The 14,035-nt window shown below is 43.4% G+C and overlaps 1 protein-coding gene across 19 annotated transcripts in view; it reads right to left on the reverse strand.

The window, feature by feature from the left end:
- LOC139381178 (collagen alpha-1(XIII) chain-like) overlaps nucleotides 1-14,035 on the reverse strand; it is a 117,467-nt gene that overhangs the window by 39,921 nt on the left and 63,511 nt on the right. For 13 of the 19 annotated variants that reach the window (XM_071124586.1, XM_071124590.1, XM_071124588.1 and 10 more), the window contains 6 exons: nucleotides 12,773-12,808; nucleotides 11,176-11,202; nucleotides 4,724-4,774; nucleotides 2,364-2,399; nucleotides 1,703-1,729; nucleotides 1,384-1,410 (listed from right to left, as the gene is read on the reverse strand). In XM_071124586.1, coding sequence (XP_070980687.1) covers nucleotides 1,384-1,410; nucleotides 1,703-1,729; nucleotides 2,364-2,399; nucleotides 4,724-4,774; nucleotides 11,176-11,202; nucleotides 12,773-12,793 — 189 coding nt within the window. In that variant the 5' untranslated portion in view covers nucleotides 12,794-12,808. Of the gene's footprint in view, nucleotides 1-1,383; nucleotides 1,411-1,702; nucleotides 1,730-2,363; nucleotides 2,400-4,723; nucleotides 4,775-11,175; nucleotides 11,203-12,772; nucleotides 12,925-14,035 lie in introns of those variants that run through there. The other 6 variants (XM_071124589.1, XM_071124591.1, XM_071124580.1 and 3 more) reach the window with 4 other exon arrangements.

Raw genomic sequence — 14,035 nt, forward strand, 5'->3', positions numbered from 1 at the left:
GATGAAGAAACAGCTTCCAGGGGTACCACAACCATCGTCCAAGAAGAACATAGTCTTTAGTGAATGTGTCTTTATTGCCAATGAAAAAAAAGGAGGCGAGGCTTCAGGGAAGAGAAGTCATCACTAAAAGAAGGATTCAAGGTCCTAGATGAGATCTGTCCAGCGGTCACAGGGCTGGAGGTGAAGGGGTACAGGACGTTCAACAGTCATTGTGTCATATTCAGAAGCCTCACAGGGAGCTCCACAGGATTCACTAGGGCCTATAAAGGTGTCAGAGATGTGGGGGAAATTGAAGTCTCAATCCCCTGGCACCTCAGTAGAAGCCAAAATAAGTCATTTCTTGGGTGATTCTTTTGGAGAGGAGGTTTTTATGGTTAGCCTTTTATGGCTTGCCATGTATCCATTCCTGCTTTCTATGGTCTGTCTGTTTTATTCATTGTTCGTTTATACTGTTTATTTAGAGGTGTATTTCAGTGTATTCTTGGAAAACTCCACTGAATTGGACTCTCAAAAGAATTTGAATCACCATATGCATGAAACGGACAAGTCTAACTATTGTTTGCCTTTGCTCCTCTGTGTTTTATCTCAGTCAGTTTTACCTCGAGACTGATTGAGAACCTGAGAGTGGATTCCAACTCCCCTTTGAAGACCCCATCAACTGAAATACGGACAGAAGTTCTGCCTGTCACTAAACAGACAGACCACTGCTGTCAATCAATCAATCAATAAATCAATCAATCAAATGTATTTATAAAGCCCTTTTTACATCAGCCGATGTCACAAAGTGCTATACAGAAACCCAGCCTAAAACCCCAAACAGCAAGCAATGCAGATGTAGAAGCACGGTGGCTAGGAAAAACTCCATAGAAAGAAAGGCAAGAAACCTAGGAAGAAACCTAGAGAGGAACCAGGCTATGAGGGGTGGCCAGTCCTCTTCTGGCTGTGCTAGGTGGAGATTATAACAGACCATGGCCAAGATGTTCAAACGTTCATAGATGACCAGCAGGGTCAAATAATAATAATTACAGTGGTTGTAGAGGGTGCAACAGGTCAGCACCTGAGGAGTAAATGTCATTTGGCTTTTCATAGCCGATCATTCATGTGTTTGATCCCATTACTATCCAAATAAATTAGGCCACAACAGTGTTTTCCCAATTCATTCACAAGGTAAACAGCTTGCTAAGATGGTCACACGGATAACAAATGGTGCATAGGCAGAATTGACCAACCTGCACGTTCATGGTGATCACATTTTGTAGGGCATTCGAAACACATAAAGAGTGTGAGTTTACGTCCTTTGCAAGTACAGGAGTGCAGACAGCAATAGGCCTACGCTGTTTACATGAACTGCAAAACGGTGTGCAAAATGACAACACCACTTACCAAGTCTCCTTTCAAGCCGTTCTGTCCCTGTGTGAGCATAAAAGAGTGAATGCATGTGGTAAAATAATCAAAGCAAGCTTCTACTTGAGTATCTTGGCAAAACGTTTAAGAAATATCAATAACACTATTACCTACTTCCTATAATAACAATAATTATACTAATAGAGATTTTATTACAATAATGACCCTAATCATTATTAACTTAATTATCCCCATCATCATCATCATCATCATCATCATAAGGTGGTGGATTCTGGGCTTTTAAAGTACTTCAATTACTCAATTATTCAACATTTGTCAGGAATGGGGTGAAACTCACGGGCTTTCCGTCCAACCCAATCGGACCCTAGGATAAAAAGAGAGGGGAAGACATTTAAACACAGGTTAATAGCAGCTAATATAGCTGAACAGACCACAGCAATGACATGAAACTCCTTATGAAGGGGAAGAAAGGTATTTCCAGGTCAAGGAAATTGAGGATATAGTGCATGTTTTGTGTTCTGCGGTGTAAGTGGCATGGTGAGTCTAGCCGGTCACAAAGATCCATTAACATTTCTGAAGGGACTTTAAGGGAAATTATAGTGACTTAAGATGCAGCAAACTTGACACACACTTCAAAACGGCCATGTTAAAGCACAAAGGGCCAGCTTTGCTATTGCACAAGGCTCTATTCCCGATAAGGAGCCATAAAGGAGACAGTAGACTGGCTATAGATTTGAATAAAACAAGACCAATGATCAAGGCACTTATGCACTTAACCAGCCATGTAATCTCGGTTACCCAGAAGTAAACTCTAGTATAATTTGGTCAGCTGCGTGATTATGCAGAATCTGCCCACGGGAGATTTCCAGCCAGGAAACATCTAACCTTCTGACATTTGGGAGCTCCAACTATGTAATAAAGCTCCACTTGTAAAATAGTACCCTAACATTATAACACTGTTTATAAAGACTTTAACTGGGGAAGCTGCAGAGTCTTACCGGAAAGCCTGGGAAGCCTCTTGTTCCTGGCTGTCCCTATAGAGAGTCAGAAATAGATGTTAAATGTTTTTTTTTCTGCTGAAAGATTGACATGAAACTCTGGTGAAAGAGGGTCAGTGTGAGAGGGTACCGTTTTTCTCTTCCACAGCAATACATTTGGGCAGAGCTATAACAGACCTTGACAGAGAGAGTGATACCACAGACTACGGGAAGAGCCTTCTGTGTGGGTTGCGGAGGGAAAACCAACTGACTCTCAAAACAGGAGGGAATAAGAGGGCGAAACACAACACTGGAAAGAGTTTTAGAGGGATGAAAGAAACAAAGGTTGGCGCTTTCCGATCTAATAAAGATAGACTGCGAAAGAGAAAAAGTCAAACAAGCCGAATGAGTAAAAGTCAATAACGATTAGGGAAAATGCTTGGATGAAAACATTCTGCACTGGGTGTTGGATATGCTACCCGGCCTGTGGGACTAGAATAGGCCATTCAATATCCCAGGAAAAAAAGAGAGGGAGGGCCGTAAAGACAAAATTAGGGAGAGTTGAACGTTCCTACTGAAATGTCTGGGACCGGAGTAGTTATTGGGGGATATGCATGTTATCCCTCCCAAAGGGATTGTCTGTTTCGGAAAGACAGCAGAAGGATATGGCTTGTACATGCCTTGCGCATGAGCCTTACAGAGGATCTGGAACACTGAGAATGCAGTGTGATCAAATACAATTCACAATATCTTTCTCTTGCTGTGCTTCTGTGCTTGAACTTGCAAAAAAGTATTGAGCTGTATGCATGGCTCAGTCGTTGGTTTATCAAGAGTAACCTATCACATTTAGTTTTATTTATTCATACTAGTAGGGTCAATTCTGCACGTGGACCACATATCTTAACATACGTCGACAATATGATTCAATATGACCATTGTGTATCACCTTTAACTAATAAAGAGAACTGATATAAACATACGGGTCCTTTCTCCTTTGTTTCCTTATGGCCAGGTTGCAGTAGAACAACTACAGAAGAAGAACTACGCTCATCTATAAAATGACAGTGTGGAGAACAAGGACAGATAAGAAGGGCCACCTTACGGCGGCAGATAGGAGCCCTGGCAGTTAGAGCATTGGGCCAGTAACCAAAAGAGTGCTGGTTTGAATCCCGGAGCCCACAAGGTCAAAAATGTACCAATGTGCCCTTGAGCAAGGCACTTGTTCCAGGGGTGCTGGACAATAGTGATCCTGGCCATGACTCACTCCCTGCAGGTGTCTCAGAGGGAGTAGGGATATGCAAGAAACACATTTCCATTACACCCTTGTGGTTAACGGGACGAACATAAGCACCTCCTCGAATAACCCTTATCTTGCTTTAATTTCTGCTCTTTTCTCTCCAACAAAACAATTTCCTCACCCTTTCCTGAGGTGAAGAGAGAGCCTCTTGTGTCGACCTCACCTGCTGGGGGAAACCCCCTTTTAAGTGCCCCTGCTTTTCTGGATCTCTGTGTACTCCTTCACTCTCCTGCTGGGCTTTACATCCGCAGTAGCCTGATGTTCATTATAAATGCCTTATTACCGGCCAGGGGAGTGGGAACACAGGTAGTGTATGTAACTAATCGTCAATTGGGAAAACAGATGTTTACTCCTCATGAGCAGCCAGTCTATTGGCTCCACAACAAGGTACTCTTAACCTTGCTGTCCAAAAACCAGGGCGGAACAAGAAAACCTCAAATTAAAGCATGTCCAATTCTTCACAGCATAATAAGGATATTGCACAACTGAGGTGCAACGCAGTACCTCTATTGTCTGTCTACTGATAAAAAAAGAAGGAAAACAGGGGGAAGAAAGCGTTTTGAAGCAGGATGAACACTTATTTCACCTCAGGAAAATAAATGATTTAATACAATAGGTCCCATTGGGTTCTGGTGTCTGGGATACAGTATAACAGGTAGAGGAATGTCTTCGCTTCTCATCCTGATGAAATACGGAATGATCCCGATCACAGGCAAATCAAAGCTATGGCATCCTTAGACAATGCCAAAGTACTCCCACACAACCTGTAATTATCGGTCTTCAATCTCCATTAGCTCTGTGGTGGACTAGCTCAGCAACTTGGTCTGGAAAGTCCTGACAGGCAGACATGTAGAATCTCTGACATTTCTGCTATGTGGTCATGAGTCTGGGGTTCACAAGACTTAATTTATAACTGCTGTTGACAAATTCACGACATTACAATCATGCCAGGCTTATTCAGAGTGGCAGGCCATGAGCCATTGAACTGAAGACGTATGAATTGAAAAGGAGAATTGAAAGCAGCAGTTAACAGTACAGGTAATGCACAGGTTTATTAGGTGTAAGACGAGGTGAAGACACTTACAGGAGGTCCTCGTGGCCCAATGATAGACAGGCCTGGCTCCCCTGGCGCTCCCTATGGACAGATAAACAGAATGTGAGAAGACGCACCAACAGTGGAACAAAGCAATGGAATAATACCTCTCCCCTAGTCCTATCCAGCTAACCAGATGTTCTGCTTAGTAATTCTGTATAATATGTACTGTACATGAATAAAATGGGAAATGAGGGAAATGATTTAAAAAATAGCCACTAACATATGTAACACATACAGTTAGTCTAGTTCCTACACACGCACACCTAGTCGTTCCCACGTTCCAGGCGAAGAGGCTTTAGAACATATTTCTATACGTTTTCAGCAAAGTCAAAAGTTCAAATTTCAGAAGCATACTTTAAACCTTCGACAGCAGCGCTCGCTCAGAAGGTCAGCAGCACTGCTGTGCAAACACAAGAAAACTCACTGGGCTCCTCTGGCACAAAGTGGGTAATTTGCACAGTGTCAGCCCCGTCCATACAGACCTACGGACCCTCGCAACACAATCCCAGAAACTACTTGGGCCAGACAGGGCCGGCTCGGGTTTCCAGCACTTTCCCTAATTAGCTTTCGCCCCAGAAACCCTATCACTGGGACATCTTTGATTGCCCAACCATCCATCACAAATGCAGGTGATTTTAATGTTTCTCAACAAATGCCTACTTAGGGACGGGAAGTATTTGTTTTCACACTCTGGTTAGGTGCTGTCGCCTCGCAGCGCTACTGCAGAAGATGGATTGATGGTGCCTCACAGTGGCCAAAAGGCAAACCACTGAGAAAAATGGTCTTCGAATCTACTATAGTTCAGGGGTTTACAGTTCCTCCCATGATACAGAGATCCAACAGACTGGACAAGTGAAGATCTACAGATGCCCTTCTAGAGTGGTCAGATTACTGGTGTTGGAAAGGGTCAATCTCAAGAGGCCGAAAATCATGACTAAGACCAGAAACCACTCAGAACAAACACAGACGTTTACAACCCAGGACAATGAAACACCAAGAATAGAGACAACCTTTTGAGATTTCATTTCCTCCCATATTAAATCTTCCCATACCCATGAAGTCAGCAGCAAGTGTTCTTTGGGTGAATGCTTCTCTCTCTCTGCTTTTAACCAATTCATCATGGTTTTCCTTTTCTCTGGTCTTCTGCCAGTCACTTGCCCCATACATTACGGCCCACCCAGAAATCCGCAGAACTCATTTGTTTTAAGGTTCCCCTTGTGTTGGCTCTCTGTCTTTGTTCTGGAGAGGATGTTATCATATTTAATGACGATTTGCAGTCAAGCCTCTTCATCCTCTCTCCTGGCAGCCAGAGCTAACCACACATGGGGATACAGGCCACAATATTACACTCCTAAAACAATTGGTGCAGAGAAATATGAGCTAAGCTATTGGATTGTTTTGGACCCAGATCTGTTGGGAGCACCCAAAGCCAATGCCGTTGTCTGGTTCTACATTTACAGTCTTGGTTACTATTTCTGTTTCCTCACAAGTCCACCCATAACTCCTGAGGTTCTCCACCGGCAGGCAGACTAGCTGAGCCATATTGAAGTTGTTTGGCTAGCTTGCTACTCTCTACAGTATGACAGTGAAGAATGCAACGCATGTTTCTCCTCTAGCCGCACATTCAGCTCTGCACATCCCATATCACCTCAGGTTTGATGAAAGTGAATCCAAAAAGCTGTTGCCTCTGGCTTTGATTGGAACAAAAGAGAGGGCAGATCTGATCGCTTTTGCAACTGTGGCCATTTAGTGGACTGGATAAGTCTGCATGGTCAGATTACTAAAGGCCATCTGAGGGAATGAACACATATTGAGAACTTCGATTTGGAAATAAGATTTCATGGTGATGCAATGCACCACCACCAATGCAGATTGGTCATCAGTGTATATAATTTCAGGTAGGGTTCTGAAACCTACATCTTAGTGGAATCTGCTGTGTATCTGGAGTATACCATGATCTCAATAAATGTCTCTCAACTTTCTAGAGGGAGCCTTAAAGTTGTAATATGTAACTTTTTGGGCAACCCGACCAAATTCACATAGAAATGTGTGTTATAGATCTGTCATTCGCATTGAAAGCAAGTCTAAGAAGCAATAGACCTGTTCTATATGCTCTATTTCTATGCTTCCCATTCTTTAATTTTTGCGTCTTTTACCTTCAGTTTAGTACACCAGCTTTAAACAGCTGAAAATACAGTATTTTGGGTTATGGAAAATATATTTCACAGCGGTTTCGATGGTACAATGATTCTCTACACTATACTTGCTTGTTTTGTCACATAAACTGAAATGAGGCAAACTATTAGAATTTTAGCAACCAGAAAATAGTGGGGGTTTAATGTGGGTGTCTTGAGTGTGTGTTCGCACATGGCAAGCGTTTGTAAATTCACTCTGCCAAAAAAAAATACACAGTTATAGTCACTCCACTTGTAGATAACTTGAAAAAGTCCAAGCAGGTCTTGTGTCTTGAAGTCACTTAGGATAGTGTTAGCCAACTTCTTTCGCCAATTAGCTTCAGCTGGGCTGGTGTGCGACCATGGCAAAGTTGGTTTGACACTGGATAGCCTATCTCTGGGGCTAGTTAGGGACCATCAATAAATTAGACAATGTAAATGGAACAATATTTGCATGTTGTACATCTTTTAGTTGTCTCATTAACAGTGACGACCTGTCATTCAGGGCAGGTGGGGCACCTGTTCAATTAAAACAAATCTATATATTGTGACAGACCAGGGGTTTTGGTTAAGACGTTTACACAGATCAGACACGGACAGAATTCTATTAGCTCGGTTTCAAGGGTGTTTATTTAAATAATAAACATAGAGAAAAGAATAGGTCTCCTCCAGGAGATCTCCTCCCGGATACCGTCTTCTGGGCTCCGGGGTCTTGCTGTATCCTGTAGGGAACGAAACCGAGGTCCCTCCATTATCTCTGGTACTGAGCGTGACTATATGGGATAACCTCTCTTCCCCAGTCCCTACCTCCATCTGCTGCCCTTCTGGTGCCTTTATGGGACTAGTCCAGCTGGTGAGCAATCAGTCCCTTGATTACCCACGTACACGATGGAGGTGTCCCGGTGGAAGTCACCAGACACGACACCAAAGCACTATTGGACTCTGGGAGTGTGATTACGCTCATACCCACGAGCCTGCTGGCCCAGGGGACCGAACGTGGTGGGCAGATGTCCATTTCCTGTATCCACGGAGATACCAAGTGGTATCTGACCGTACAGGCCAACATCGTGACACCACAAGGGAGCTGCCAGATGATGGTGGTACCCCATCTCGTGGGACGAGATTGTCCGCGGAGGCACGAGAGGCACGAGGCACGAGCTGAGGAAAAATGGTATGAGCTGGCGGGAGACGAGAGCGAGGACGACCCATCGCCTGCGCGGCCCGGAAGCAAGTGGTTGAGAAACCTGTATCTACGGGTCTGGAGTCCCAGGGGGTGTCGGAACCTGACACTTCTGGTGAACAAATGGAGGAGTAGTCCATCCTCCCCCTCATCGATTTCGAGAGACCAGCCGGGACACCCGCCATGGGCCAACTGAGGGGACAGTTCGGGACTGCCCAGTGGGAGGATCCAAACTTGAAAACTGCCGCAGCCCAAGTGATAGACGTCGATGGCCAGCTACTTCCAGGGGTGAGTGACTGGCAATACACCCATTTCCAAATCAAGAATAACCTTTAGTATCAGGTGTCACGCCAACAGGGGGAACTTTGAGAGGTACTGTTGCTGCCCAAACAGTACGTGGGAACTGTTCTTCAACTGGCCCACACCCATCTGTTGGGGGCGTAACTGGGAATGGTGAAGACCCGGGAACAGACCACCGCCCGGTTCCACTGGCCTGGGATGAGGAGGGGCGTGGAAGAATATTGTCGCAGCTGCCAAGAGAGTCAAATCACTGCCCCCAAAAGAACACTTCCGAAATCCGCTGGTCCCCCAACCGATCATCGGGGTGCCCTTTGAACGCATCGCCATGGACATAGTGGGATATTATATATATTTTGTGTCTTTTTTTGCATGTTATTTTGGCATTAATATGTGTCACATATCAGTTTGAAACAGTGTAAAAAATAAATAAAACATTTTTGTTAATAAAGCCCTGTACAAACATGGTCTCTTTTTTGTTTTCTTGAGTAAGGCAGCTCTAAAAAGCAGGTGTTTCAGCCTAGTTCAGTGCTTTCTGTGGAGGTGGGACAGCCAGCGGAAAATACAAAGCGTAGGGTTTGGTAATGTTCTCTAGTTGCGCCGTGATTGGCTCAGTGTTCTGTCACTCATGGGGACACTACATCACCGCAAAATCGACAGGGGGAGCTAGAATATCCAAACCCCTTGTGTGCTGCCATAGTTACATTAGAAGTGCCCATCCAAGATGGCTCAAGGTCATTGGCCACAGATATAATGACGTCAAATCACCTTATATCTACCGTAGCTTTGATTGGACTGACAACAACATCATACTTTCAAAATCTTAGCTAGAAAGCTAGACAAGCAGTCATCGTCATGAATCAACTCGACAATCTACTGGCAAATCCTTTCAATCCTTGTCATATGAAGAGAAATTATAGATAAAACGTATCAGTGCTCATCGGCCATTGGACATAAACATTACACAACAAGTTGGAAATTGCAAATTCAACAATGAGTGGTATAGAAGGAATCAGTGGCTAACTACAAGTGTTGCAAAGCAATCGCTAGCCTGCTATTCAGTGGAGTGGGTGTGTGGTCCAAGTCTGGGTTTAAGGGTCTCTTTCCAAGCTTAAAAGGATAAGCATTCATAACCATGGGCCAGAAAAGGTTGAATACATTGGCCATGCTGTCAATCCGGCATGACTTCTGCCGCGTTCAAAACAACTGGAAACTCGGAACTGGGAAATGTCAGACTTCCGTGAGTTCAAGACAACTAGGAACTCTCAATAAAACGAGCTCCAACTGGGAAAATAACTTTTGAACAGTCATCCAACTCGGAATTACAAGTCGGGAATTCTGCCCTTTTTCTAGAGCTCCGACCTGAAGATCGCTGACGTAATGATTCAACCTTGTTTTTTTCCCTGAGTTCCCAGTTGTCTTGAAAGCAACATAAATCTATAAAATGCCAGACTTTGATGACAAAGTTTGATGACCACCATGCAATCTTCCTGTTCAAGTGAGCACAGCCCAACAAGGTGAATCCAAAAATGTATACTGTAGCTAAGAAAGTAATACTAAGTGTATGTTGTGTAGTAAGCTGTTAGTAGCCCATGTGCCTCACCCTAATATTTTGGTCCCTTTCCCCCTCATAACTTAGACTACTGTTCTGACTTGGAGGTGCACATGTAGCCTATAGCTTGTTTTAGAGAAATAGAATCATTGAATATTATAAAAAATAAAATAAAAATTAAGGATTGCCTCTTACCTGCTCCTCAGTGCCTTATGCCATAATTTGTACATCTCACTTATCAGCAGAAACCACATCTGTTTAAGCAAGTCAGCCATATCAGCTATGTTTTTTAAAAGGCAGTAAATGAGGCTGAATGAACTGTTTCGCTGCCAGACAAGGCTCCGCTGATAGCTAGGTGTAGCGGTGGTAAGGATTCACTCCATGGTGCTGAAAAGAAAGCTCTGCTGTTGGGACAGCTTTATGTAGGCTCTAACAGTTTGTGGGCACCGTTTGTCACCGTTACAGTGCAATTAATGTATTGTTTAGTGTTGTGTAGTGGCTTTGCTGACATGCATCCCACGATTTTGCTAAATCGCCACTGCTCATTAAATGCTTTCAATATTTGTATATGGTTTTCAAGTCGTTGAAATTAGGAGCTATTGACATTTAAAAATATTTTCTCATGTACATTGTGTATTTTACTGATAGTCCCTAACTAGCCCAGTAGGGTTATTTATAGAATGTGAAACCAAATTGACCATGGGCATTATGGGCGCATCTAGCTGGGCTCATCTAGGCAAGATTTAAATAAACCCAACCCAAGGAAAACTGTTCCATAACCTTCTTTTCACCTCGCAAATCTCTGTTTGGGACGATAATTACTTTATGACCAGAATTATGCTTTTTACACACAATTTTGACACTAGAATAAAATGTTTCTGACTCATATCGATGCCAGACAAACTACTTCTCATTTTGAAAATGGCCTTTCAGGGGCAATTGCTCTTTAAATTAGAACTCTGAGACTCTTATGTGACAATTATTTGCTACTCTGTTTCATTGAGTGAAAAAACACAGGTAATCCAACCAGGGTGGGAAATGGTTTTCAGAATGTGACCCTAACACCCAGGGCCCTTGAAATAAATCAACTATTACCTCCATACACTACTGTACAGTGAACAAGTGTGTGCTTCTAACCACCACCATCACCACTAAGCCTGTTGAAGCCTCTCTCCCTGCCTTCTCTCCTGCAGGCTTTGGAGGTTGGCTGTTCCTACTGACGTCCCTATACACTTACCTTCTCCCCTGCGTATCCTTTTATCCCCTGGTCAGTCACAGCAGACACAGTCGCATGCAAAGTGTGAAGGAGGAGAGAGACAGAGAGGGAGAGGAACCGGGGTTAGACAGGCACAGAGAGACACGGGGCATGCATCAGCCTCAGAAGTGGTCAAGGGGAGGGGCGGGGAGGGGAAGGGAGGGGTGGGGAGAGGAGAGGAGAGGAGGCTGGGCTTGGCTGGGCTGAAGTCTAGGGCCACGGGGAGCTGTCTGGTGTCGAGACGTACTTTTCTCACAGAAGTAGTAGTGACTGAAGGAAAGGGAGAGGCAGTGAGCTGGGAGCGTGGGATAAGACAGAAAAATAGGACTTCCTTTGAGGAGGTACTTGAGGACCACATAGTAGCTTAACTCCTCTACACTGTGTGAAATATTAAGTGCTCTGCATGGGCTTCACAGCTGGAGCGATGCTGCAGAAAGACCCACGTTGGAGAGGGAGTGTTTTTAAAGCCAGAATTTTCAGGCCACAAACAGGAGGCGTATTTGTGAAAATCCACCTCCGGTACGACGACTCAGCAAAACAGAGAGAGTCGAGGTACCGTTATCGATATGTCGCGGTTTAAGATTGCCTTGAAATGAGCCTTCACTTGTCAGTGCAAACTGTTTTCCTGTGTGTGAATGTCTCTTGGCAATTCCACATTCCAAAAACCTCAAAATATAGTTTACACGCGGAATAATAAAAACATGTGAATATGTATCAAGCCAAAAAAACGTAACAGATACGAAATATGGGGAAACCGTGTTTCTAATACAAAAAAAAATTGATACGAAAATTATTGGCTTTTATAGCAACATCATTATGTTCTAATAAATGACTGAAATAATTGAAAGCTACAAGTTTGAGAGAGTGTGGGGAGGGGAGGGGGAGTAATGGAATGTTGGATGATGCATTACACAACAATAGAGCATTTTCTGATCTGTGACTTTTGAGATATTTGAGTATGACATTTCAGTGATTTGGCATGTTTGTACGCAGCTAACAAGATCAGCTCCATTAACATGATACAATGTTTGTTAAATGACTTTCGAAGCAGTCATAAGCATGACGTGACGCTTTTAAATGCAGGCCATGTCCACACACTATAAGTGCAAATATTAGGTGATACGAGCGGTTATGAATGCCATGACCGCACAAAAGAGCCTTGTTTGTGAAGTTGAATTCTCTGCATTATGCAAACATGTCAAGTTACAGTACAACTACACATCTTTAGCTATGTCAAAATATACCCAACCCAATCCTCATATATCTTGATACTCTGCGATACATCAGTTTTAATAATTGATGAACGGGCACCAAAGGATGCAATCTGCAATGGGCATTTTTAAACCTTATAATAATTACACATGCATATACAAAACAACATATTGATTAATAAAGAATGTCAGAAATATCAGAACATTTCAGAAGAACCTTTATCTGGTTATAGCCTGACCTTTGGTGCCCTTTCTCTTCAGTCTTTCCTTGAAAAGTTTAAAGACATTACTCAAGTGACCTCTATTTGGTCAATGTCCCTTGGTCTGTTTCTACACATTACTCGGTTGCACATTTTCATGTCACTCACCATTCTTCCAGGAATTCCCATTGTTCCTTTGTCACCCTAATAAGCAACGCAAAGTCAAGAGGAAAGAGGTAAACAAGGATGATATCTTCTAGAACTACGACAATCACAGCCTGCAGGTTAACTTTGCCAATCGTGAGCTATAGCTTTCATCCTATCATGCCATCAAAATGTCCTATTATACTCTTCTCAGAAAACACAGACCATGTGTGCGTTTAAATTGATGGCAGACAGTCAGGCCTTAGAGATCAACTGTGGTAAAGTTAAGCCACTGTACAGCTTTGGAACTATTCACAAACATGCTGGTAGGTTGAGCTATTTTGATTCAGGCATGCTCAAACCTGTAGGTTTCCTCATGGTTAGCTACTGTATGCCAGACATTGGACTAAGACAGTGAAGCAGTGAACCAACGGTGGTCAGAAGACAAGCCTCATCAGAGAGGATTTGAAAGAAATGGTTCAGAAAAGGGAAACATTATGTCAGAACTCACTAAATATACTGTGTATACTTTCCCTTAATCACTTAAACATCAGATGCTTGTCAGAGATGAGGTTTGCCAGCTGACCAGCTTGGGGCCAGGCCCCCATAAGTCGTTACAACGCACAGCGAAAACAACATGTGCTGGATACCTGAATCTGTGAGGGATGTTGGGTGGAGAGGCCTGGGTTGGACTTCCACTCTCTCTCCACCCCCCCCACCCCCCCCTCAATATAGTATGGACCTAAGTACTAACCCAACATGGGTGGTCATCAATATAAAGCTAACTATCTTTTAGCGAGTCCCACAGGTGATGGCTATTTTTACGAAAATAAAGAGAAATAGTTGCCCCATAACAAAAAAAAAGAAAAGATTGTTAATAAAACAAACCGCTACAGCTATGTAGAACGGCAGCTATTTCAAATCTCGCTGTGATTAAAAACAATGACCCCCATGCTGGAACATCATTATCAGGTCTCTCGAGATTTCATGGCGTAAGGCAGAGCTCTATATGCCCTCTCCAAGGTTCTGATTCAAGACAAGGCCTTGCAATATCATACCTGCTCAACATTTCCCTATATTCATAATTATGCCTTTATAAGGAGCGGAACGAGTCATTTCCTAGGTCACTTAATGCAGCTTTCGCTCAAACTGTTGATTCCCGAGCATCACATGAACAGCTGGCTCTCTAAACTTTATCCCGCGCAGAGCCAAGTCTGTTATTGTACTAGGCAGCATTCCGAGAGATCTCAGACAGAAATCGGATCACTCCCCACTCTATTCCCCACT

The sequence above is a fragment of the Oncorhynchus clarkii genome, chromosome 23, assembly GCF_045791955.1.
Source record: "Oncorhynchus clarkii lewisi isolate Uvic-CL-2024 chromosome 23, UVic_Ocla_1.0, whole genome shotgun sequence".
Classification (NCBI taxonomy): Eukaryota; Metazoa; Chordata; class Actinopteri; order Salmoniformes; family Salmonidae; genus Oncorhynchus; species Oncorhynchus clarkii.